The sequence below is a fragment of the Cyprinodon variegatus genome, unplaced genomic scaffold (assembly GCF_000732505.1).
Source record: "Cyprinodon variegatus isolate N-32 unplaced genomic scaffold, C_variegatus-1.0 Scaffold89, whole genome shotgun sequence".
Lineage (NCBI taxonomy): Eukaryota > Metazoa > Chordata > Actinopteri > Cyprinodontiformes > Cyprinodontidae > Cyprinodon > Cyprinodon variegatus.
Genome location: NW_015150542.1, coordinates 1,445,657 through 1,471,556, shown reverse-complemented (window position 1 = coordinate 1,471,556; position 25,900 = coordinate 1,445,657). Strand labels below are relative to the sequence as shown.

General features: G+C 38.1%; 2 protein-coding genes across 2 annotated transcripts in view; one reads left to right on the top strand and one right to left on the bottom strand.

The window, feature by feature from the left end:
- LOC107083994 (phosphatidate cytidylyltransferase 2-like) overlaps positions 1-14,218 on the top strand; it is a 34,546-nt gene extending 20,328 nt beyond the window's left edge. Inside the window, exons 5-13 of the mRNA XM_015373618.1 lie at positions 1,096-1,235; positions 3,032-3,090; positions 4,975-5,057; positions 5,332-5,419; positions 8,265-8,333; positions 9,765-9,917; positions 10,085-10,204; positions 11,681-11,784; positions 13,221-14,218. Coding sequence (XP_015229104.1) covers positions 1,096-1,235; positions 3,032-3,090; positions 4,975-5,057; positions 5,332-5,419; positions 8,265-8,333; positions 9,765-9,917; positions 10,085-10,204; positions 11,681-11,784; positions 13,221-13,356 — 952 coding nt within the window. The 3' untranslated portion in view covers positions 13,357-14,218. The remainder of the gene's footprint in view (positions 1-1,095; positions 1,236-3,031; positions 3,091-4,974; positions 5,058-5,331; positions 5,420-8,264; positions 8,334-9,764; positions 9,918-10,084; positions 10,205-11,680; positions 11,785-13,220) is intronic.
- A 3,462-nt stretch (positions 14,219-17,680) lies between these two features.
- On the bottom strand, positions 17,681-24,786 carry tmem175 (transmembrane protein 175). Its single transcript, XM_015373617.1, has 10 exons — positions 24,580-24,786; positions 22,217-22,255; positions 21,964-22,061; positions 21,836-21,887; positions 21,639-21,674; positions 21,478-21,561; positions 21,206-21,370; positions 20,829-20,907; positions 19,798-19,933; positions 17,681-19,716 (listed from the first exon to the last, which is right to left on the bottom strand). Exons 1-10 carry the CDS (start codon positions 24,784-24,786, stop codon positions 19,044-19,046), a joined length of 1,569 nt encoding a protein of 522 aa, XP_015229103.1. The 3' UTR covers positions 17,681-19,043.
- Positions 24,787-25,900: the final 1,114 nt, after the last annotated feature.

Here is a 25,900-nt window from a genome sequence, read left to right as displayed (position 1 = left end):
ATCCCCCCACTGTTTATACCGGGATCTGGGCACGTAATAGGGGACCGGGCCACAGGGATCTGGGGACCCCTCTCTGGAGCGGGTACAGAGTTCTACATGTGCATCTTTTTGAAATCTTCTGAAATTTTGCGAAATTCCTCCACTATATGTTTAATAAGTCTTTAAATAGCCATTCTCAAATCTTTCTTGACACGTTAAACCGATGCAAGTCTGGCCATTCCAGGACATTCACAAGGTGGTTCTGATCCACTCCTTTTAGATCTTGGCTGTTTCTTGTGGTTCGTTGCCCAAGTCTGAAGTCTGGAGCAGATTTTTACCCAGGATGTAGCTGTACATTGCTGCATTAATATTTTCTTCTAATCTAAGTAGTATATAAATTCCTGCTTCTGAAGAAACAGAACATCCCAACAGCATGATATTGCCATCACCGTGCTTCACTGTGGGAATGGTGCCGGCCTGGTATTCACAGGCCTGGTTCACCTCTCTCCACAAAGGAACGTTGGCGCCCTGACCGACTAACCATTGGGTTCTTCCTTCCTAATCAAGGCCGTCTCCCACTATTTCCCAATAAAAATGTGAAAACCTTTAAACCATTTTTCTCCTTTAGAACTAAAAAAGTGTGAATTTTTAGAAAAAATCTGACACCAACATGGTGGAGATGAGCTTTCTCAGAGATATAATAGCAGGAACTTCTGCCTTTTTTTTTTTCTTATCAATCAGAAACGCATACTTAACATGAAATAAATCATGATCTAATGGTCTGTTGTTTGCAGGGTGAAACTTGAATTGCAGTTTGTTAGATTTGCATGTTTTGTTGTCTGCGTGCGACTCAGTCTAACACTTTGCATACACACCCACACAATGCAGGTCGGAGCAAAGATCACCGCCAAGCTGGAAGTAAATAAACAATTTCCTCAAGGCCACCACTCACAACAGCTCCACACACGTAACCTGCTGTACATTAACCTGCAGCGTGTTTAAGAAACACACCAGTAGACCCAGAAACCCACTGACCCATACTCTAAGCTCTGAAAGTCTAACAATGGCGCTACAACTTATTGCAAACAATGACCAGAGCTTTCTTTTCTGCCCCAGGTACTTCCTGATTTGTGTCAACTACTTCTTCTATGGTGAAACGGTCGCAGATTATTTTGGAGCTTTGGTGCGGAGGGAGGAACCTCTGCAGTTCCTGGCTCGTTATCACCGCTTCATTTCTTTCACTTTGTATCTCGCAGGTGAGTTTGTCCTCGAGGGTGATAATGTACTTAATATCTTGAAGGGGGAAAAAAAGAAACAAACAGAAAACTACTCTTGCTCTTTTGCCCGCTTTGCATACATTCTTGTCTCTGGTTCTTTTGCAGAAGGAAAAATCAGATTTCCCCCCAAACAGTGTTAGTTTTGTGGAGCTGAGCCTTAATTGTGGTGCTAAAAGATCAGATGTAACCCTAAGGGGAAACCTTTTCTGATATACAATCACATAAGCTCATTCATATCCTCTGTGTGCTGTTCTTAACTTTTCTTTGCTAGTTAAGTAGCTGATTGATCTTATATTAGCTCACATATAACACCCTCCACATTCAGTGCTGAAGATGTGGGGGAAAAAGCCTTGATATAAATCCAGTTACAAAAATTGACTGTATGCATAAAATTAGAGCCATAATTAACAGCAAAAAGTTGGAGAGTGATAACAGAGCGCAGCAGGAGGAGAAGAAGTAGTCACTTAAAGTCCTCCAGCAGGCGACAGGCTCCCAGCTCGGTCGTACTGTCTGTGTTTGAGGTGCCCTAATTAAGTGTATCATTTGTCTCATATCTCAATTTAACTCCTATTTTTACTTATTTTGAAAGATATTTTTTCTGTATCACTCGCATACTCTGTCGTAGTAAGGAATACACAGGATCCTTTCCACCCAACTCTTATGGGAGCCTTCAGCCAATAAAGTTTTTGTAAGCATAAGTGGATCACTTTCTGCTACTCTGGCTTATGAATTTTGATTCCAAGACTTTTCTCTTTGATCTGCTTAGCTTTATTTATGTAGCTGTTATCAAACGCAAGAGAATCTGGAAGCAAAGAACACAGCAAACAGAGAAAAGAGAATCATATTTTTAAAACTACAAGTTAATCTGGACTATAATCAATTTGCAAACAAAGAGACTAGAATAGAAATAGAATTTAAAGGTGTTCAGCCCATCAAACAAGGCGATTAAATAGTACAATTGACGATTATGAATAAATACTTAAGTGACATTTTAGCTTTTAGTTAAAAAGCTTGGAGTGCTTCGCTGTTGTTTAGCTGCTCTTCAAAACGGTTAGTTAAAGCTAAGTCACATGAGTGTTCACCTTTCCAACTCTGTGAATGGCAGCCTACATAAACATGCTCTTGTCTAAAGTCAGAAAATGAGATTACGGTAATGCCTGAACTGTGAACAACACAGCTGGAAGAAGATCCTGTTGATCTTAAGCAAAATGAAACGTTTCCAAAGTCTGCTGTAGCAAAACATGGCGTCATAGGGTCGCCTGATTATTGCGGAGCGGTCGATGAAGAATCCTTTTAACCTGTAAGGTTGTTGGATTTCTCTCCTCCATCTCTCACACATCTTTTGCATAAATAATTTACAAATATCCAGCTTTCATACCTGCTTATTATTCCTGTATAAATCAACTGTTTGAAACATGGGGACATAAAGGACTTGGTCTGTGTGAAGCTGGTATTTGACGAGGAACCATCAGAGGGAATCATCGGCTCATCAGGCAGTTTCAGAAGCGCCTGACAGTCAGTTAAAAACTTTGTGATTAGAAAGGTCAGCAGAGACACAGGATGCCTTTAAAGATGCGTCCAAGCAGTACACAATCCAGCTGCAGGGTCTAGAGCCTGCAGGGAACACGAGCCATGCAAATAAAATCTGAAGTGGAGAATTGTTTAATCAAATGCACGGTTCACGATACTCCTCCCTCCAGGACACAGCAGACTATTGTTTGATCTACTGTACACTGTTGAGTAAAACTGACAGCATGTTGTTTACTCTTTCACAGGTTTCTGCATGTTTGTGCTGAGTTTAGTGAAGAAACATTACCGCCTGCAGTTTTACATGGTGTGTATCAGCAAAGTAACATTTTCTCTGCTTCTGCGTTAATCCATTCTCTCGCTGCTTTTCATTGTGTCATACTGAGAAGATTTCAGACCTAATTTGTACTCCAGTCTCTGAAATTCGGGTGCAGAATTAGAGCCCCATTGCTCTAACCTTATTTAACCATCATTTTGTTTGCTTTTCTTGTTTACACCACATTTAAAGGCACAAACATTTGTTTGTTTTATTTCAAAATATCTTTATTGGAGTTTTTAAAGCCATTTATATAAATGTGCCTAAAATACACAGTTGTTGGCATCAAGCCGTTGACTATCATAAACCAGCTAAACATTGGCCTCCTCTCCTGCTGTTCATTGAAGAATTGATGTTCAATTATGGTCGTAGCTTCCCTGGAACCTCCCATCTTTAAACATAGTCCACACATTTCTCTCAAGGTTGAAACTATCTTTCCCAGGCCTTCAAATATCCTGCTTTATCCATTCCAAACCTTTTTTTTTATTATTATTATTGATCAGTAACCAGGTTTGAACCACTTAGCTGCTTATTTGAGGTGAAATAAATGATTTGCACTCAGTACATTCATCCACTTAGTGAAATACACTAGTTCTATTAGCAGCACATAATGATGCTGCCACCGCCGTACGTAAGAGTTAGCGCAATGTTCCTGGGTGTTAAAGCCAACTTTTGACTCCTTCAAAGATTCTTCTTGTCGTTTGTGGCCAAACAGCTAATTTTTTGTTGTGTCTGCAGGGTTGTTATCCTGCAATAAATATCTAAAAGCCTGGGATATTTCGATCCATTATCTTACAAAGTATGACTGCTGCTAAGAGCTAAACTCCACTGATCAGCTCATAAATCACACTTTTTATCTCAGGTTCTCACTTAGTATGTAGTGTTAGATGTAGTACAGCTAAAATTACATTTAGTTTTTCTTTAAACATATATGAATTAAAATGACTCATGGCAGTGAGCATCATTGATGCTAACTGCTGATAGATAAATGCATACCTCCAACCCTATTCCCGGAATAATTTCCTTCCATCTGCTGCTGTCAGAAGGTAGAAATATGGGCACAAAAGGCCTTTGTAACAGGAAAACTTAAAACTTATATATATAAAAAAAAAAAAAACTGTTTTGGGACGAATAAGGGAGGCTAACATTAAGCTTCCCCAACACCCTCTCCAAACTGTTGACCTTTGCTCACCAGAAAATGTCTGAACTCTGCTAAAGAATAGTTTTCTATGAAACCGACAAATTAAAATGAGCGCCATCAATTCTACCATGAAGAGTGGGAAGAGTGCTATAATCTGTTAAGTTGTTCACTGCTTAACCCAATATTAATGTGTCTCCTTTTGTTATTAATAATATTCTTTTTGTTTTTATTAATATTCTTATTTTGGCTCTTTGTATGAAAACATCTGCAATAGATTGCGTATTGCTTTTTTTTTTTTTTTTAACTCTTATCTTGAATAGCTTTTAATTGTTCCCCACTGAAAAAGAAACATTCAAAATTGAACAATAAAACTCCCAAATTAAGAACTCATTCATGCTTTTAATGCATGGCTGGACTAGTAGCTAATGTAATGACAGATATAACTATAAGATATAAGTAAAGTTGGCTCCTGTGCTGCTTCCATTATGTTTGATTAATGTTCTCTGGTATGCATGCAGTCTCCTCATGCTTTTTTCCATTTTGGCCCTTGTGCTGCCTCCATCATGACTGTTCCGACACATTTAGCTCATCTCCCTCTGTGGCACGGCTTAATCGTTGTCGTTTACTCCATCCGTCAGTCTGTTTGGACTCCACCCATTTCTGACGGTAGCTCACCTGTGAACAGGCACAGCAACATTCCCATGCAGTGAAACTGTTTGTGTTTGCCATTTCAGTTTGCTTGGACCCATGTGACCCTGTTGATTGTGGTAACTCAGTCCCACCTTGTCATTCAGAACCTGTTTGAAGGAATGATCTGGTAAGCAGGACGCAGAGCGACGGACCGGACCGCGGTTGTATGTGTGCCATCATGAGTGTTTCCTGACTGTTGTGGTGTTTTTTATGTTGAGGCAATATATATATATGTTCCTTTAGCTGCAAGATGCAAAAAATAAACAGATTTTAAGTCAATCAAGTATAGTAAAAAGAAGGAATTTGATTCTGTTTATCGTAATATTCCAGAACAGATTAGGATCTCATTTCAGTTGTACTTTTCACTACCTCTCACCATAACTGGAATTCCTGCTTTCTAGGTTCATTGTTCCTATTTCCATTGTTATCTGCAATGACATCATGGCCTATCTGTTTGGATTCTTCTTTGGGAGAACTCCTCTCATCAAGGTAAGCCAAACTCTCTTTAATGTAGGTTTTACACCAAGCAATGGGACAGCCTCATCTTAAATGGAAGCTTTAAGCTCTCATTTATCAGTAAGCTTCATTTATAGAAAGCAGTAGTGAATAAAAATGTTTTTTTTTGTTGTGATTTAAAGGAGCAAACAGCTGCGGGCTGAACAACCTTTTTTTTTCTAGGATGTTATTTCTTAAAGTGAGGAGTACAGAAAAGCTTTGGAATCCATCACTGGGTTGGTGTCTGATGACAGTTGAGGGATTCATTCTTGAACAGCAACTCAGAAGTTTATCTCTGCACCACATAATTTGTTTGACCTGTAGACAAAAAGCAGACTTCTAATAACCTTTTATAAACAGAACAAGGGATTTAATAATGGTTGTATGATCAGATTTCCTCTTGTTGGTCAGAACTCATTCTAGATCCAGGTTTGAAGACTATATTGCTATGATCTTAGGTGATGCTGCAGCAAAAAAGCATGCATCATTGTGTTTTTGTTTTTTTTAACTTCCCTCTTATTTTGACAGCATGCTGATTTAGTATCAGATTTAATGTGGATGCTACGATGGAGGTTTTAGTCCAAAATGAAAACAACGTTAAGCTCTGATCCTTGTATTTGGGACTTTTGTGCAGTAAAGTATGCTCAGCTACAACTTCAGTAACTGTAGTAGGCTAAGACCAGTGGTTGTACAAAAGTGTAAAGTTCAGTGTCACCAGCATACATTTGGTAACAGATGTTGAAGTAAGCTATAGTCTTAGATAGTAGAAAATATGGATGTTAATTGACCTCCAGTTATAACTTAAAATAGTTTTATTTTGTATGGAGGAAGTTTTTATCACTATTCTTTATAAAGAATAGTGATAAGAGGAGAGTTACTGTCTCCTGATTTTGATTGGACCAAAGCAGTTATTTTCCTGTTTGGTTTTCTTTTTCTTAAATCATATTTTCCTGTTGTTTGGAAACATTGTCTTGTCCTTTTTTGGGCTGAACTTCTGCTGTCAGAAAGGTGGCCTCGTATTTTACTCCAGACTTCTTTAGTGTAAAGCTCAACCTGACTTTAGTTTGCAGGAGATTTAATATAAACCCATCTGATGTCCTCAGTAAACTTAGTTGGTCGGACCTCTTTCTAATTGTCCTTTTCATGAACTTTAATTGTTAACATTTTTTGATAACTTGATCTTCAGCCATCTTAGATGTTCTCTTGTGTATTTTCTTTCTCTCTGTAGAATCATAGATTACAAATAGTTTCAAGAGTCCTTCCAACCCTTACCCAGGCTAGGACTGGTAATCTGTGTTACCAGGCATTTTGCCCAGTGGGCCGGTCTTCCTTAAATCATCCCTGCCACAACACATAGTCTCCAAAGCACTGGCAGTAAATAACTCAAGGAGCTCAAGAAGTAATACAATGTTAACCACCTAAATCAGGGGTCTGCAACCTTTCATATCCAAAGAGCCATTTTGCCCAAGTAAAAGTTGTTTAGAGCCGCAAAATGTAACATGACTTTTTCTAGAAAACCTTTTTTTTTTTATATTTTGCATAGGAAATTAGTTGTTGCCATCTCAAACAATCAACAATTCATGTATTTTTAATGTTAAAATATAATTTTCAAGCTGATTCATAGAAAAATTTCTCTTAAAACATATTCCTGGTTCTTTTAATCTAATTCTTTTCCATCTTATAAAAAACGCTAACGCTATTGATACCGGTATATATTAAAGTAAATTATTTAGCTCTTTATATACATTTTAGCCACTATAAAGAGCCGCTGGAGAGGGTCCAAAGAGCCATATGTGGCTCTGGAGCCGCAGGTTGCAGACCCCTGACCTAAATGATGCATACAGTATATATAGCCTTTCCTTGTCATGCACATCCTTGTGACGGTTGGCATATGGTGTCATTTTCTATTTCTTCCAACAAACTAAATTATAAATAAAACTGAAATGCTACGATGTTCCTCTTATATTTGGCCAGCTTATGTTCGAATATTTTGCAAAAATATGCTGCGGTGCATTATGGGGTTTTGCATCTTTACATTGTTTCATTTTATTGCCCACATGCCACCTAGACTGGCAGTGAATGCTTACACACTGCTAAGCTTTCATGTATTCATTCTTAAAGAACTGCCTGTCTGCCTCTATATTGTATTGTTTTATGTTGGTGTTTTAACAACACTCTGGCTTACGTTGTAGACCTAGTATGTGCAAGTGTGGATGTTACACAGCAGCAGTCACTGTTGCGGCCGTGTTAATAACCAAAGCCAGTAAAACCGCATTATAGAAGTCTATAGAAGGGCTGGGGTCCATAAATGGGCCGGTGTAGATGAAAAAGTGCCAGGGCCGAACATCGTTCCCAGTCTGAGCTTGCCCTTACCTGATCTATGCGTTACAGTGTTTGCTTACCTAAGATCCTTGCTGAAAAGTATTTCCATCCTGCCATTGTGTTTACACTTTTTTCCCCTTCTGCTTTTCCAGAGTTTAATGTATTTCCGATGGTGGGGTAAAGAAAATGCAGCTAAATTAGATTTACTCTACTTTTAGGTTAGATCAAACTTTCTCTTTGAATGTCTCTGAAATATGTTGTATTGAATGAACCAAATCTGGTTTAGACCCATAAGAAAGACTATGAGAAACGTGAAGTTTTGTTCTTAACTACCTAACAAGTTGAGAATTAAAGCCAATTCAGTTTTAAGCTCCTATTTATTGAATTTAATGTTTGTGGGATTTTGTCCAAGGCACACCAGTCTACAGCATAAAAACAGATTTTTCTCAAAGCAGCTGATTAAAATGGCGTTGTAGCTGAATTGAACCTTCCTTTTTTTGCTCTCTTCTCCCCGCAGCTCTCACCCAAGAAGACGTGGGAGGGCTTCATCGGGGGTTACTTCGGCACGGTTGTCTTTGGCTTCATGGTGAGTTTGGCAGTTTTCACAGCTTCATCACATGTTCGGCCTTTCCTTCTGGACAGTTTCCGATCACCCAGAGAAGATCTTTTTTTTTTTTTTTTTAGGAGCAGGGAATAAATCCACAATCGATTCCCCCTCTTAGGAAGTTTGTTGATAGAATCCCAACTCCTGCTGGTCGTCAGATCAGTGTTTGGCTTTGTGATCAAATATTGAACAGCGGGTGAAATCTTTCCGCTGATACTTTATCCTTCAATCGACTCTCAGTTAAATTTGAGCAGTTTTCTGGCCCTGGCTCATGAGTGATTCACCTTTCATGACAAACCATTTACACACGCTTTATTGGATTAAAAGATCAACTCCAGAGACCTTTAACAGAAATCTCTGGAGTTCTGAAACCTTTATTTAGTCTGTCTCTAATAATAAGTGCTAAAGTTCACTTTGAATTATTAAAAATAAAGGTTTCTGTTGCCTGGCGTTTGTAATGCAGAAACAGTTCAGGCTGACCTTCCAGCCCTCTGGCACTGAGGTATGAGGAGCTAATTATGAGATCTAAGATACTAGCAGCGGGATTTAGCATCCCTCATAAGGGAGACATGCCCTGCTATGGATATAAGGTGAGGAGAGCTGCCATTTCTCCTCTATATTAAAAGATTCCTCCTAGACGTCTTGTAGAGACGCCCAGAAGTTGCAGAAGGGAACATTCATCCTTTCTGGGCTGGAAATGTCTATGAAACACATTATAATAAGATGTAATGTAATCTTAGAGGAGACGGACAATTTTAGGATATTTTAATGCCATATTTTTGGAGGGCCGCCTTAGAGTGAGAAGTTCATAGGTTTGATACCTGAACCAGGGTCTTTCTGCATGAACTATTAACCAACTTTTTTAATTAAATGGTTTTCCAGTGTTTGTGTGAAATGCAGACATTTATTCATCAGCTGGTTTGTTCTTTTCTTTGTTAAATGAAGCAGCTTCCTGCACTCAGTTCTTGTTCTGCAGTCTTTGATTTCTTATTTCTCATTTGAAGGTATCTGATACCTTCAAATGAGAGTGAAGCAAACAATAAGAGTGAAGCAAACAATATCTGTTCAATGCTTATTAGCTGTTATAACCTCACAGTTAAAGGAATCTTATTTAAAATGATATTCATTAATTTATAATGACTGAATTAGAGGAGTGAAACCTGCACACCTCTGGTGTTACGTAAATCAGTCTGAGAATAGACGAATAGATATAAGGTTGGCAAATATTCTCACCTTCTTCTTAGTTGCAGTTAAATACTTTTAATAGCCTGTTCTGTGACGGAAGCATTTAAACAACCAAACAAAATCCTCTTTCTTGTTTTAATTGCTTTCAGATAAACACTGTGTAAAGATCTTTTTCAGGCCATTTCAGAATGGCAGCTCACCGTCTCCCTGCGCTTCGTTCCTCCTCAGCTGTCCTACCTCCTGTCGCAGTTCCAGTACTTTGTGTGTCCTGTGGAGTTCAACAGTGAGACCAACAGGTTCACGGTCGTATGCGAGCCGTCTGATCTGTTTGTGATGCAGGAGTACACCCTCCCCGCCGTGCTGCAGAACACGCTGAGATGGGTGAGACTTGCTGCTTTATTTCAAACCTTCTCCATCAACGCAGCCTGTTGTTGTTTGATGCTGAGGGTACTGGTGCTCTGTTTCGGTAAAATGCCCTGAATTAAATCATGCTTTGGCTTTAGTGTTGATAAATCAGAAGCTGATGTTTTCCTTTGTTTCCATTTCAGAAAACGGTGAACCTGTACCCCTTCCAGATCCACAGCATCTTCCTGTCGTCCTTCGCCTCCCTCATCGGGCCCTTTGGAGGCTTCTTTGCCAGCGGCTTCAAGCGAGCCTTTAAAATCAAAGTAAAACTGAACCCATCCTTTCCCCACTGTTTCTGTCTTAAGTAATTTTTCTAGGCAGACACCTTTTTTACTCACATTTAAAACTCAGATTTAATAGGACGAGTTTATGCTGTCCTTCTGTAAATGTTTACAGTCACCTTTGAAGATAGTACTGCTTTAGCTGAGAATGTTTGCACAGCACAGTTTTATGACTCATCATTCAAACAGCAGCACAGATTCTCCACTGTAGATTGCTGAGATAAAAGTGCTCCCCCTGCTGGCAAGTTTGCCTCAGCACCTCTGCTCTGCTACTGAGGGGAAAAGGGAATTAAGATCAAATCAGATTGCCCTCCGTCTCTACAGAAAACCCCCATGCAATGACAGCACATGTTTACAGTTTTGGTAAAAGCTGCGTTTAAACATCCTAGTTTAAAAAGAAAAATGTCTGTCCTTTTATAAATACATTCATTCCAATGAAAAATTGTCTTAGATTTTGTTACATTGAGATAAACTTATAAAAAACCTCAGCATCAAGGTTTTGGAGTGGCCTAGTCAAAGTATAACTTAAGCTGCTCATATCTGGAAGAGTTCTTCCTCAGTGGTAGAAACGATGAATGCCAGTTATACAGTCATATGAAAAAGCACCCCTATTAATCTTAATTATTTTTATTTCTAAATATTTGGGTGTTTGCAACAGCTATTTCAGTTTAATATACCTAATAACTGATGGATACAAGTATATTTCAGTAGAGAATTGAGGTTTATTGGAGTAGCAGCAAATGTGCAGTTTGCATTAAAACAAAACTTGACGGATGCAAAAATATGGACACTTCAGCAAGGAAGAGACATTAATATTTAGTAGATCCTACTTTTGCAAACAGAACAGCATCTAGTTTCTTCCTGTAGCCTTTAATGCTTTCCTGGATGAAGGGATTTTTGACCATTCTTCTTTGCAAAACAATTCCAGTTTAGTTAAGTTTGATGGCCGCTGAGCATGGAAAGCCTGCTTCAAATCATCCCACAGATGTTCAATGATATTCAGGTCTGGGGATTGGGATGGCCATTCCAGAGCATTGGAATTGTTTCTCTGCATGAAGGCCTGAATCGATTCGAAGCGGTGTTTCGAATAGTTGTCATGCTGAAATCTCTATTCCCTGCGTAACTTTAACTTTGTAACTGATTCTTGAACATTTATTCTCAAGAATCTGATGATATTGAGGGGAATCCATGCGATCCTCCAATTTAACATAATTCCCAGTGCCAGCATTGGCAACGCAGCCCTAAAGCATGATGGAACTTCCACCAAATTTTACAGTGTTTCAAACACCCCATATTAAGAAATAAAAAAATTAAGATTAATAGGGGTGCTCAAACTTTTTTTTTTATATGACTGTATGTTTGGCCATAGTTATTCCTCCTGGTCATCCTCTTATTGAAAGGATAGGTTTGCTTCCCTTAAAAGTTGCTCAACATGTACGGTTGTCTTTACTCCCTCAGGACTTTGCCAGCACCATCCCAGGCCACGGAGGCATCATGGACCGCTTTGACTGTCAGTATCTGATGGCCACTTTCACTCACGTCTATCTCGCCAGCTTCGTCAGGTAGGAAATGAGCTTCTATCAGACTGGGTTTCGTCTCGGCATTGAAGCTGGGTGTGTTCTAGGTGTGGGACACGTCCAGGTCTGCTTCCCTGGGATAGAAAAAAAAAACCTCTGCATCTGATTGATACAGGTGTGTCTGTTCATTCTCGTCATGGTTACTGAGATCAGACACACCTGTATCAATCAGATGCAGAAGTTGTTTTTTTTTCTATCCCAAGGAAGCAGACCTGGTTTAATTAGTCTGCCCAGTAATGACAGACAGGAAACGAAGGAGTTGGTTGAAGTTTTGGGAGTAGTGGAGTTTAGCATAGAGTGCATTAGATAATTCAGAGTATTTTCTAATTGAGTTTTAGGAAAATCTGCACATTTACTGAATTAACTCTGTGTTCCTTTATGTTTAAATGCTGCTTCCTTCCATCCTTCTTCTTGGCTTCTTTCTGACAGGGTTTCCGCGGGTCATTAAAAATCATATATTATATTATAATTTTTTATATTAAGGCCTGAAGTGGCATTAAAATTAATTAGATGTGTTTATCGTGGCATTTAAAATGCGTTATTTATAAAAAAAAAAAAACTTTTATAAAAACATTTTTGTCAGATATGTTTGCGCGCAGCTGCTTATGGTTGATCATAAAGCCGTTTGTTTGGAAAAGAAGCACGAGGCAGAGAAAAAGCTAGAAAATGGGGGGAAAAATGCAAATGAGTTAGTTTGTTCTTTTGTATCTTTTCTTTCTTCATACCTTGTGTCCTTTGCTCCCTTCTTCCCTTCCAACTATCATCCCACTTTGACCCCTCTTCCCTTATATTTGTACCTCCTTTATGTTGATCATCCTTTTATAAATTATATCTTCCCCCTCCTTGTGTCTTTTCCTTCCTAAATAAGATTTTCAGAGCCGAAAATATAACATGACCTTTAAATAAAACACAATTTTTATTTTTTTAAATATCTGCAATAGGAAATCTTTCACCATTTTAAACAACAAAATGTTTATTTTCTGTTTTTAGTATTTGAAGGTAAGGACCAAACAACACTTTTGTAAAAAAAAATTAGGAAAAAATTACTTTAGTTTTTGTTCTATATGATTTTTCTTTCTGTAAAAATAAACAGTTTCTAAGCTAAAAACAAGAAATTTTGATATAAAACATACTCCTGATTTTTCAGTGACATTCTGTAGTGAAAATAAAGTGCAGGGTTTATTTTAAAAACTGCTAAAGCTTGTAAGAATTCTACTTGTTAATATGCTTTATTCAAAATCCTTAGCTGGCCCTTTATTACTATTAAGAGCCATTTTAGGGGGTTCAATACACAGCTAAAGGTGCATTTACTTGTAGGCCTGTTGCACATGTTTATCCTGGTCATCGATATGTTTGTTTTGTTGTCAGAATAAACTGGATCCCTATTGTTCCACTCAGCTCTGATACCTTTTATCTTGCAGAGGTCCAAACCCCAGCAAAGTGCTTCAGCAGCTCCTGATGCTTCAGCCTGAGCAGCAGCTCAACATTTTCAACACCCTGCACTCCCACCTGCAGGAGAGAGGCCTGCTGCCCTCAGCTGCTGTCCAGGCTGAGTAACAAACACTTTCAGCCGCGTTTCTGATAGTTAGTATGAGCACGAGCGCGCTGTGTGTTATCCCTACATCCATCAGCAACCTTCTAGCTCTGCACCCGAGGAAACTCTGTGGAACAAACAAGCAAAAACAAACAAAAGGAAACCAGGAAGGCGTCGTCGTTGGTCTGCTTTGGACCGTCTTCATCTAAAACATGGAGGATATCTCTCTGAGTGAGGGGAACTTTAAAGCACATTGCTTTTCCAATGCCGGCGATATTTGGATCTGGACTCTTTGTTCATGGACGCTAACTTTGCACTGACTTTTATGACGTAGGAGGCTTCCACCAGCTGCAGTTTGGACACAGGCTGCTGAGAAGCAGCAGGACTGTTGAACGTTACTTTACAGCCTGGTTCATTGTCTCCGCTCTAGGTAACGGTTTCACACGCCATATCGACACATGTAGCATGCATGCAAGTCCCGCCTTAGGCTCCTGCTGGATCAGCGGGTTCAGTCTCCATTTCCTTAGATTGATAGCTTTTAGGATTCTGACCAAACTGAGTCGCACAAACGGATGTCTGCAGGCATGCCGACGCAGAGCGTAGAACATCAACTGCACACTTGACACTTGAAGTAATGTATTGTACAGAAATATACTTAAATATTTAGCTGAACAAATACCTAATATATACATATATATATATATTTACTTAGAGATATGCTGTGGCAAAACTAAAAAAAACAAACAATTTAAGCTGTGAGAAATGATATGCAACTAAAGAGATTATTTCCTTTTAGCATCAACAAACTTTATCTTTAATAGGCAGCGATGTAGATTTAAGCAAACGTTATTTAGAGAGGGTGATGTGGATAAAGCTTTACTTAAACAAAAAAAAAAAGGATTGTATAAATGAAGAGTCGTGTTTCTTTCTGTCCTACGGTGGGATGAGGAGATCAGCTCTGCTCTCATGTCTGCTTCTTAGCAGGGAGCTTTAATCTAGTGGCACAAAATAGATAAGCTGAATCCCATTAAAGTTTAAGTCTTTATACAAACACCTGCAAAGCTCACACACCAACACTGTTCACTTTTTTTTCCTATTTATTTTTACAGTTAAATTGAATTTGTTTAGATGCATTAAAACAATAATGTCGCATTAGAAACTGTAAACCAGCTATAGGGATTATGAGCCGGTGCTGTAATAACACCATTACTGTGATTCTGGTGGATTATGGTGCAGGTTTAAGGGAAAACTAAATTATTTTCATTCAATCTTTTTTTTTTTTAATATAAGCTCTTCTTCCCAATAGTTAGTTAAAAGGTTCATCAAGAATGCGTACAGGCAAAAAATGTAGGAAACAAGAATGGTAGGTTAATTAGTTAATAGAAAATCCAATCTGTAAAAGAAATTCAATATACATAAAAATCATGTTTGATCATTCATTCAATGCTTTAATGATTTCTGGGCTGAAGTTAAACCTGCACAGCAGCTCAGATTCATCGTTTTTATATAACATGGGATTTTATGGAGGGAAAAAAAAGCATTTCTTCTAAACATGATTATTAAATTTAAACAGAAACATAGATGTATGAGCCATTACCCGAGAGATAAACCCATAATGTAGCTGGACGTCACATTATCATGCCATGCTGGTAAAATTGTAAAAAAAAACTATGATCATTTTTTTTTCTTTTAATGAGATATCTGTTTTATTGACAAGTTTAATCAAGAATATGTTATTAAATTATCTTGTTTGTTTCCCCAGGTTAATGAATTGAATGTTTTATTTAAAGAATTGTTTTTGATGCATTTTCAATCTAAAACCTCCTCAGTAGGTGGCAGCACTGAGCTCTTAAGTCAAGCATTTTCAAAGCTGATGATAACCACCCCTGCTTTAAATTATTTTTATGTTTTTTTTCTCTATAAATCTCCAGTTTGCTGGTGCTGGAATATATATTTAAGATTTCAGTAATATGACTATGATGTGGGATTTATATCTAACAAAACCTAATCTGAGTATAAACCTACCAGTCTGCTCTGATGTTTTATACCTCTGTTAAAAATTGAGGTGAGCCTATATATTTTTTTTTATCGGCTGCATGTAAAGTGCACATAATCTTTTTATGTTGTAGAAATGGAGCCAAGTTTAGAGAGAAAACTGGGCTTTTTCTTTCCTGCTTCATCCAGAAGCACTTGATGTGTGAGCTTTACAGCACTGGAAAAAAGCTAAATCTAGAGAAGTTATTTTTCCTTAAATTAAGTGAATTTATTCTTGGATTGAGGAGGTAAAAGACATTTTGCAAACAGAACAAGACAATTTACATTAAAAATAAGAAAACGCAATTGCAATGTCTTATTTCAAGTGCATTTTATCTAATTATCTTATTTTAAGAATAAAAATACTTATTCCATTGGCAAATGGCAAACTCTCATTTACCTACTCAAATTAAGGGTAAATACACTTAAGACATTTTTTACTTATTTCTGGGTAATTTTTCCAGTGAGGAGGAACCTGATGCTCATATGAGATTCATCTTCTGATCCAACTTTTAAAAACGGTTGAACTGTTCCTTTAGTGAGCGTAGCGCCTCCTTTATTGGAAGATTTGGATCGTTGGAAGCAGATTATGGTGTGTGTGTGGTGTGTATGGGGGGGGGGGTTCTTGCACATTAAAGTTTTAAGTAAATAATGAATGTAAGATGATAGCATAGGGGTGAACTATTCAAAGAGCTTGTGTACGGTTTGTTGTTTCCCTGTAATAACATTGATCTGTTTCTGTATAAAAACTCTGAGAGGTGTTTTTATTAGAAAGCTTGTTTCCATGTTTACCGTTTGGGATGAGTCACATGATCGGTGACAAGGCGCGTCACCCCACTGCCCTGACGATGCATTCTCTGATCCAGTCCAGCGCTCTTTTGGTAGAAATGTTTACCAAATAACTGTATTGATCAGCGTTTGTTCTGGGAAAGGAAAAACGCTCCATGGAGCTGCTGCGACACAAAAACAACCCAAGGCAGGAACTGGAGAGCTGCTGGTTATTAGTTTAGCTCACATTTGTCATGTCAGTCTATTAAGTTTTTACTTCCTACTGTTCTGTTTTTGTGGGTTTTTTTTTTCATAGAATGACATTGTACACGCTGTAAAATCTACTGAAGTAGCTTATATTCTAGGGACCAGGTGCAACAATCTGTATACATCACTCAAAACAAACAAGCTGCTGCTGTATCCAGATACTGAAGCAACCAATAACGTCCATAACGAGGTTTCTTAATGTTTTTTAACCCATTTATGTGGAGTCTGGGGAACATCTCTGGGATATTTAAGTAATAATTGAGGATTTCTTAAAGAGTGGACAAGGAGACAAAAAAAGACAGTTTAAAGTCACTGATACAGTCTCAAACCCCCTTAAAGGAACATTTTACGGCTTGTTAATTTCAGCTTAATTGTTTTGAACCAACACCATGGTATGAGTTTATTGAGAAATTTTTTGAAAAGTAATTATGTAGAAAAAGTGTTGAAAAGATTCAAAACGATGAGCCCATTGGTCACTTCGCCCTGCCTCCCACCAGCTGCAGCTGATTGATGAACTTCCTTTAAGTTGGATTCAGATCACCGGTTCTGTCTCACAGCTAATCTGGTTACAAACAAAACTTATAAAATGTCAAACATGTAAAACAAAAAATTTTTTTTATGAGCCTTTAAATCATACTTTTAATGGTAAGGAAACCCAAACAAATGTTATTTACAAAGACATATTCTAACACCAAGACAAATTAGCCCAGTTAAGATTTAATTTGAAGCTTTTATTGTTTCAAACCTGATTAATGAATTTCCTGTTAGCAGTCAGGCAGACCTGAGTTTATTTTTTTTGGTTTCCTCTGTGAAGCGATTAAAGCAATACAAAGATGTGTAGAGTCAGTGCTGATTCTTTTAGGGGTGACGTTAAGCAGTTTAATTTAAGGAAGTGAATAAAATTGTTTTCTGTAAAATGTTCAGTGTTTGTTGCATTTTAATACATCAAAAAAGACTTCACCCAAAATAAAGCTTGACGGTTCATTTTTATTGACGTAGAAATGAAACGTGTGCATGGTATAGCAGGTGAAAAAGGTTGAGCGTCACAAATAGACCATTTTTAGAGAGGTGACACTGATTTACAACCATTTTCTGGGTAATAGGGATCTATAAGAAGACACAGCAACAAACATTAGCGGCTTTTAATCCTCAGTCAAATAGAAAAAGGTCCCTCGACATAATCGGGATGAGGATCAGGATGGGAAAACAGCAGTTTGTCAAAACAGAAAATAAGTCAGTCACAATACAAAAACTCTTATTTTAATGTGATTTTTTTTTTTTTTTTTGTGGGTTTTAAATAAAGTGCAGGTTAGATTAAATCCATTTGGGTTCAAATTAAAACGGTCAGGGATGCAGTCTTCAAATTGAATTACTATTTAGGACAACAGTGACCCCTACTGGACAAGAATACCAGTTGATGTTCAGTTAACCCACAGCTATTAATCATTAAAACATATAATTATAAAACCAACAACATAAAGAAAAACACATAAACTGAACTACAAGCAAAAATAGTTTCCGAATCCCAGTGTTGATGCAACACGGTAAAAAAAACCAACCTTCTTACGGTTCACAGTCTTTGTCTCAGAAACGTCTTGTCTCAACGCTGGATGTTTCAGCTTTTAGTTGATGATTAAATTATTCTCTAAACTGATTTTTACATCAGTAGATTTAAAGTCTTCCTTACAAGCCGGGGCCACAATATAAAGAAAAGCAGTGCAGCAACGAATCTCTGTTCAGTAAGGAGTTTAAAGCGCATCAGCTTCCAAACCTAAAAGTGGTTCTATGAAGAGGTTATGAGCAGTTAGTATCTCATTGGTAGTTACCTCTTGATAACTTCACACATTAATCGAGATTCACTAATTAGTCGTTTTGCCAATCATATTTAAACTATTAAAAACACAAACCAACATGGTGAACATTCCTGTCCGCTCCATATTTATTATAACCCCTGGTATGAATGCGTCTAAAAAATGATCAAATCCCTATCAGCAGCACAACATCCCATATATCCAATCACCATGTTGGGAAATAATAGTTTTGTGCCTTTAGTTTATTTGTTTACGGGTTCTATGAGGACGGGCAAAAATATGACTAGAAGGAAACCCAGAATTATTTAGTTTATAAGTTAAATCTGCCAAATACACCAAAAATCATGTATCTAGGTTTTAACTGTAGTTGAAATATTTTCTGTTTATGGCCTCTCGCCACAGATTGTCTGAACTCTGCCCTTAGGTAATGCTTTTAAAATTAGTTTAGCCTTGAGAAAAACGTTACTCACTCAACCTGCAGCTCCTGATGAAGAGAGAAAAATATAAACATGCTATGAGAATCCAATTTGGATCTCTGGACGGTTATATGGCTTTAGAAAAGTTGCTGCTGATAACAGAAAATGAATGAATGGCTGCCTGTGTCAGTGCCTTAGCTATTAGCTCCTCTCTACAGAGAGCTTCCTTTACCTCTACAGGACTTGGATTGCCCTTTCAGTGCAGGTGAAAGCTCTTTATCCCATCTGTTTGGCTCTGTGCTCCAGATATAAACAAATAACAGAAAGGGACGTATTCTCCTGTAGGTTTTATGTTAAACCCACCGGGGGGGGCACCTTCCAGCAGTAAACCCAACAGACCTGATCAGAAAACCTCTAGGTGACCACAGCATTAAACGGCACCCTTGTTTCATCTGCGTCATCGTCCACCACAGTTGTCAGATTGGACCTGTTGGGACAGAAGATGAAGCGAAGAATCGCCAGCCCAACGCGCACCAGGAGCCTCAGCACAAGAAAAGCAAAAGGCACCGTGATCTCCATCAGGTGGAAGATGGAGGTGCTAAATTTACTCAAGATGCAGGTAAGAAAAAAGGTCCCCAAAGCAATGCAGGGGTAGAGAGCCAGTTTAGCTAGCATGAACACATGCTCACGCCCGCCGTACCAAACGTAAGGGTGCAACGTTTCCTGCTCGCTGTAAAGCGCCACCACCCAAATGGAGAGCTGGAATATACCAGCGAAGAAGATGATCACACAGCTGATCTGAATGGCCTCGAGCTCGTTCTGGGAGTTACGCGGGAACTCGTGCGTCAGCTGGTAGGCTAAAGGCAAACCTCCAACAAACGCCAGGGAGAAGGTGTTCAGCAAGCCCATGAAGCGCGTCGCCTTGGTGACGTGGAGGAATAGAGAATGGTGGACGAACCAGAGGAGGCCGACCGTGGCGAAGGAACCGAAGTAGGCGAGGTACTCCGGGCCGTAGGCCTTCAGGGCTGCTACCAGGCTGCCGCCAAACTGCTTCTCCACGACTGTCGGGTCAGGAACGTTGTCCTCGCTAAATGCATGGAAGCCAAAAATAGGCGTTACGGAACAGAACATCATTAAAGTCGTCCTGCACAAACAAATTATGACATACCAAATGTCCAAGATGAGAAGTGTTGCTACGATGGCGTAAACGCCGTCACTGAAAGCCTCCACCCGTTCTTTGCTGAGCGGCTCGTTGGGAAGGTAGGTGTAGAACACCATGGAGTCTGGAGTGTCCTCCACCTGGCCTGAAACAGACAACATCAGATCAGTGATTGAGAGAAAGTCCGCGTCAGGGCAAAATGTGGCGGTTCTAGACAAAATCTACCAACCAGGGTTGCAGATTCCTTAAACAGATAAAAAAGAAAAAAAATATTATCCTATCTTTGTATGACTGAAGCTTAAATCTATGCAATGCAATTTAGAAATAATTGTTAAACTGAAAAGGGGAAATATTAATATTGGTCCAAGGGACAAATCAGTCTCTTCTGTTGGCACAGGTTATAATAATAAATGTATTTAGCATTATACTACAAGAAACTGGTCAAAATAAGTAAGACTTTCTTAAAATAACAACCATATATTCCGGATTATAAACCACTAATTTTTCCAGATGCTTTGAACCATGCAGCTTATATATGCAGTTTTTTTCCTAACCACCAGTGGTTAGAAGTCAGAGAAGATGGGACTTATTTTCATTTAGCAGATGCTAAATTTCCCAAATTCACACACTGACATTTGCCAAATTAAAGCTGCCGCACCAATGAAGTGATTGTGTGCAACTCCTGCAGAGCTGTTCAGTATATATTCATCTTATATATGTATTTTTCTAGTCTGCTTTTAAAACTGCCAAAGGAACGAGTATTGTTGTATTTTTATTCTTAAAATCAGATAATCATTAAGCACTTGAAAAATTTAAATGCAAATAATTTCATTTTATTAGCAAATTGTCTAACTTACAAGCAAATGAAAATATGTTAATTTCAGGAAAAATATTAATCAAATAAAACATTATTGTATGTTTACAGTAAAGAGGCCAGGAGCAGTTCTACTCTGGCCCCTGTTGCCCCCCCCCCCCATCTGGAACCACTCATCAACACAAAAAAGGCAAAGCGAGCCAGAAGGTTGAGGAGACCTGCCTACCGATGGCTTTGCTGCGGCACCACTTCAGGCACTGGGAGATGTAAGGCAGGAAGGTGATGATGGCTAGAAGAACGTAAGACTGGGAAAAAAAATCAGGACAGGATTATTAAATGTTTATAAATGGAAACCTTATAAAACAAACAGCATTAAAAAGAGAAGTCAGTTTAAAGGGGTAGGAGGAGTTCAAAGTGAATGGCTCCAAACATCTGGGAGGAGGTTCTCTTGGTCTAAGGAAGACCCAGAGTTCACCTGCAGGCATCCCAAAAATAGCAAACATTGCATTTTATTTTATCTCAAAGTACAAATACCTGTTTGTGTCTCAAGGATTTACTATTTTAGTATTGCAGAAGGATAAAAAGTTACGTATTATAACTGACCAGTGGGAAGAAGATGAAGGAGAAGATGCTGGCGAAGAAGCACATGATGGGAACCCTCATGATGACTTTCAGGATGTGCTGTTTGTAGAAGGTCTGGTTCTCTGAGATCTGGATCTGCTCGTTGAGCAGGAAGGGCCGGCTGAAGGCGTAAACCACAATCACCGACTGGGAAACCATGAAAAACGGATATTAGGTCGGTCAGAACGTCAGGCTGAGCAGTGAGAGGCGTGCATGTCAACATAAAAGAGAAGCGACGGCCTTCATTTTCCCACCTGAATGACTCCCATTACCATCACACAGCCGCAGAAGAGTAAAATCCCCAGCATGTTCTCAGGGAAGGTTGCCATCAAAGAAAACTGCAGCAGAGAAGTCATTTAAACTGGATTAATGCATGTTTGAAAGCAGACAGGAAGAGAATCAGTCTGGTACTCACTGTGTAGGGCAGGAAGGTTATCAGCATCATACACGCCTGAATTAGAACAGAAAGCAGAAGTCATCATTAATAAAATGAAGGAACCAGAAACGTCAGAGGAAATCTGCTCAAATGGTTTTAACAAGTATAAGAGAAAAAAAACTATGAATCCATAGAAATCTGAAAGGAACAGCACTAAAACCCGATTCTGCACTCACAAGGTTAAGCAGAGCGAGGCAATCATCAATACGGACGATGACCTGGAACAACCTGGAAATTTGAAGATCCAATAAGCAACAAGCTGAGGTGTTGAGAAGAGAAGCTAACAACAGTAGGAAGGGATTACCTGATGTGAGCAGCCCAGGCCATGGTCACGATCAGGAAGGTCATCAGATAGACGGCTATCTTTGTCGTTAGCAGAAGCTGAACGCTCTCCCTCAACTCCTGCACCAAACCAACCAGGAGAAAACATCTCACACTGACACAAGTAACTATTGGTAATTAAAATTATTAGGAATTTGAAAAAACAAGAAAAACAAATCAATTATAAGTTACAGAATGCTTTAAATGCGTCTCAATGTAATAAAAATCAGCTTTACCTCATTATCTTCCACTTTAGTGTGGGCAACCGGTAAAATCTGGAAGCACAGAGTTAGGATTAAAAGACTGTACTGGTTTAACTGTGATTCATTCAACAATGGGATGGAAAAGAAGGAGAAGATGAAAAGAAAAAGAGAGCAGAAAAAGTGTGGACTGCTGGAAGAACTGTGGTGAACTGGTGAAAGAAAAGTGAAATGGTGTGCTCAAAGATGACCCTGAACATTGAGTGTTTGGCTCAACCTGCTGCTGTGAAGCAGGATTCTCCACCATGAACAGAATCAGAAATAAATATGGATCCAGGCTCAAAATGAGCACCTTGATATGTGCTTTGGAATGGCTTAGTCTCCATTCAAACCCAGGTTTAAAGCCTTGCAGGGCAGCATAAAGCCCACTGCCAACATTAAGACAGAAAAAAGACAGTTCAGGTGTTTTATAAAATATGGGAATCAGGAAATTGTCTATAAACCAAACTGAACGATTGTTGTTCTCTACTACAAAAAACACTTTAGATTTTAAAATGAAAAAAAAAAAAAAAAATATATATATATATATATATATATATATATATATATATATATATATATATTTTTTTTTTTTTTATTTAAAAATTTTATGTATAACATGGATGCATAAAAATCTGCTTTTTATTTCACAGTTAAATTCTGTTTAAAGTAACAGATTATAATTTAAAATGTCTCTGGACCTTTACTGGCTGATGATTTTTCTTTATTCGGACCCCACTGAGTTTTAATTGGTTCCCCCTGCTTTAGAGGATGTGAGAAAGACGTCATATGGTCCTATTGTTTAATTCTCCCAGACAGGGGAAACTCTACAGTTTCAGTAACGTTTAGAAGCTTGCACTGGTATTAAACAGGTTTATTGGTAAACTAAAGAGATCAGCCGCCTCCAGCTTAGGTGTGGATCATGAAAATTAAACTTGATCAAACGGTTAATTGATATAATCTTTGCAATATCGAGGTCCATATCTTTGTTCACTATTATTTACCTCTATTGAGTCACAGCATATATATATATATATATATATATATATATATATATATATATATATATATAATACAGGGCCGGCAACTTTTTACCAAACCTTGGAGTGAAATTTTGAAATAGTTTGGATAGGCCACCATTGTCAGGGTTAGATTAAAAGGCTCTGAGGATAGGTGCAGTTATCTGTTTTATCATTTAATTTTTCTTTATTTAACCAGGTAAACCCCGTTGAGATCTGGATCTCATTTTAAAGGAGGACCTAGGCAGAGATTTGCCGATCTGTGTCTGTTTTCAGAGGATTTAAATAAAACAAAGCGGCAAAAGGTGGAATTTTTGATAGAAAAGTAAATATTACTAAATAACAACAAGTTATCTGTAGTTATGTGGAACATTAAAAAAAAAAAAAAAACACAAAAAAATACATTATTTTTTATATTCGGGGGATTTTTAGAGAATTGAAGTAAAGAAGTATGGCCCTACTAAAATAATTGCATCTTAATTATACTGTAAACTAAGAATTTCACAACTGTGTTCATTAATAATTCTATGCAGCTCATGTAAAATAAACAATGCGAAACAAACAAGTTATTACTGGAATACTGGCACTGATACAGGAACCCGTGCAGTCAAATCTCATGCAAACTACTCTGTGTATGAATATTAGGTAATAGGCTGAGGATTAAAAAATCTTAACTCATTATCTTATTGGTTTCTCTTACAATTGACAAAACAGACCTTCTAGGAGGCTGTAGATGGCTGCAATGAATGATTATTTTACAAATAGACTAACCTGTCGATTACTTTTTCAATCAATTAATAATCGGATAGCCGAAGGTTCCTTAAAAAAGATTTTTTTTTACTAAATTAAACCAGGGGAAGATAAATCTTTTCCACTTTGGGAGTATAGTGGATAATGAAAGATGACTTTTTTTATTTTTATTTTAAATATAAAATGTTTACATATTTGTTATAATGTTATAACAAATATAATTTGTATAATTGTTATATACAATTTTGGTATAATTGCAGCTCAAGATGGGTCATTCTGTCAGCTGAAGCATGTTTTAGATATTCCAGTTAAGGATGAATGGATGACTAAATTAGTGGATTTTTACCAGCATGATATTTTTATAGATAAATAAGTTGAGTTTTTAATGCAATTTTAGAGTGAAAATGTGCAGATTTGGAGTGAGAGGGTGTGAATACACTGTTATTATAAACATATTTACACTAAATTGTGTATTATTGATCAGAGGTGCAAATAAAGATTGACCTTTTAAAGTAAACAAATAGATATAATGATTGTTTTTCCTTTGATGACCATTAAAGGGCCCATAAGTAGTTGCCCAGCGTGTCTCACCATGACTGTGGCAATGATGGAGATGAGAGCGTCGCTGTAGGCCAGCAGTCTGTGGGAGGACTGGGTGCTGCTGCCGCTCCGGCCCTCTCTCTCGGACGGACTGCTCTCCAGCAGCGGGGAGGACGCGGCGTGGCACCTCGCTGTTTTCTTCTCCATCTCCTCATCAACGTGATGCTCTATAATGTCGCTCTCATTATTCTCCCCCATCCTGGACGGAGCTGCGGGACCAAGGAGCCCCGGTACTGTTTGCAAACAGACGAGGAACAGCTGAGTGTGGGCGGGGAAACCGGAAGTGGAAGAGCGAACACTTCCGGTCTGCTCCCTTCAGAGATCGTTCTGTCAAAACAGGAGGAGTCACTCTGCCGCGAAAACGTTTGCTTATCTCTCTTTAAATGTTCTGTCCTGGTGAAGAAACATAAACATGTAAACCAAAGAGAAAGTATCCTTTCTAGACCTCGAGTAACTGTCACAAATTATGATGAACAGCAAATACAAATGAATTAAAAAGCGAGGGGGATAAACATTTATGTAATATAATAATCATTACTTATTACTTAGTTACGATTACTATAATATACGTGAACGATCAGACATCAGAGACTCTTCCTCCTCAGGAGGGCGACGTCGGACCACACTCATTCACCATTTGGCTCAAATGAATACCAAAGGCTATTATTCATAAAAAAAAAAAAAATTACGAATAGTTATATTATATAAAGTCAATAATAAATATGATAATGGTATTAATATTGATTATAATAAGAGCAGAGCTCAGCCTAATGTTTTCAGATCGGTTTCTGTTTTTTGACTTAAATGCAAACAATTCAGTACTAAGACAATTCAAAGTGCTTTACATGAATTAAACCATAAAATAGAACAAAATAAAGGCAGTATAAAAACAATATAAGCAGGTAGTAAAGCAAAAAAAGCATAACAAAACAGCTGGACCACAACCTTAAACTAATGATACTTTAGTTAAAAGTTTAACTTCAACAGTCAAAGGCAGTTCTAAGAAAATTGTTTTTTTTTACTTAAAGAACTCTTTCAATGGGCTTTCTGCACATTTACAGTCTTCTGGGAGTTTGTTCCAGATAATGAAGCGTAGAAGCAAAATGCTGCTTCTGTTTGGTTCTAGTTCTGGGTGAACAGAGTACCTCAGTTTTGTTTTTATTCAGCTGGAGAAAATGATGGCGCATCCATGTATTGATCTGTTCTAAGCATGGGTTGATGATGGGTTCATAGTCACCTGGTGACATTGTGATGTAAAGCTGCATAGTGATGGGATCTAATCTTGTTGTTTGTTAAAATCTGAGCTAAGGGG

What these genes read in the sequence shown, in the direction of transcription:
- tmem175 (XM_015373617.1), bottom strand. Translation starts at nt 24,786, where the DNA reads ATGGGGGAGAATAATGAGAGCGACATTATAGAGCATCACGTTGATGAG. An exon ending in TAACCTTCCTGCCCTACACA is followed by an intron (nt 21,562 to 21,638) that starts GTGAGTACCAGA and finishes TCTCTGCTGCAG; the next exon opens with TTTTCTTTGATGGCAACCTT. An exon ending in GTGCCGCAGCAAAGCCATCG is followed by an intron (nt 19,934 to 20,828) that starts GTAGGCAGGTCT and finishes TGTCTGTTTCAG; the next exon opens with GCCAGGTGGAGGACACTCCA.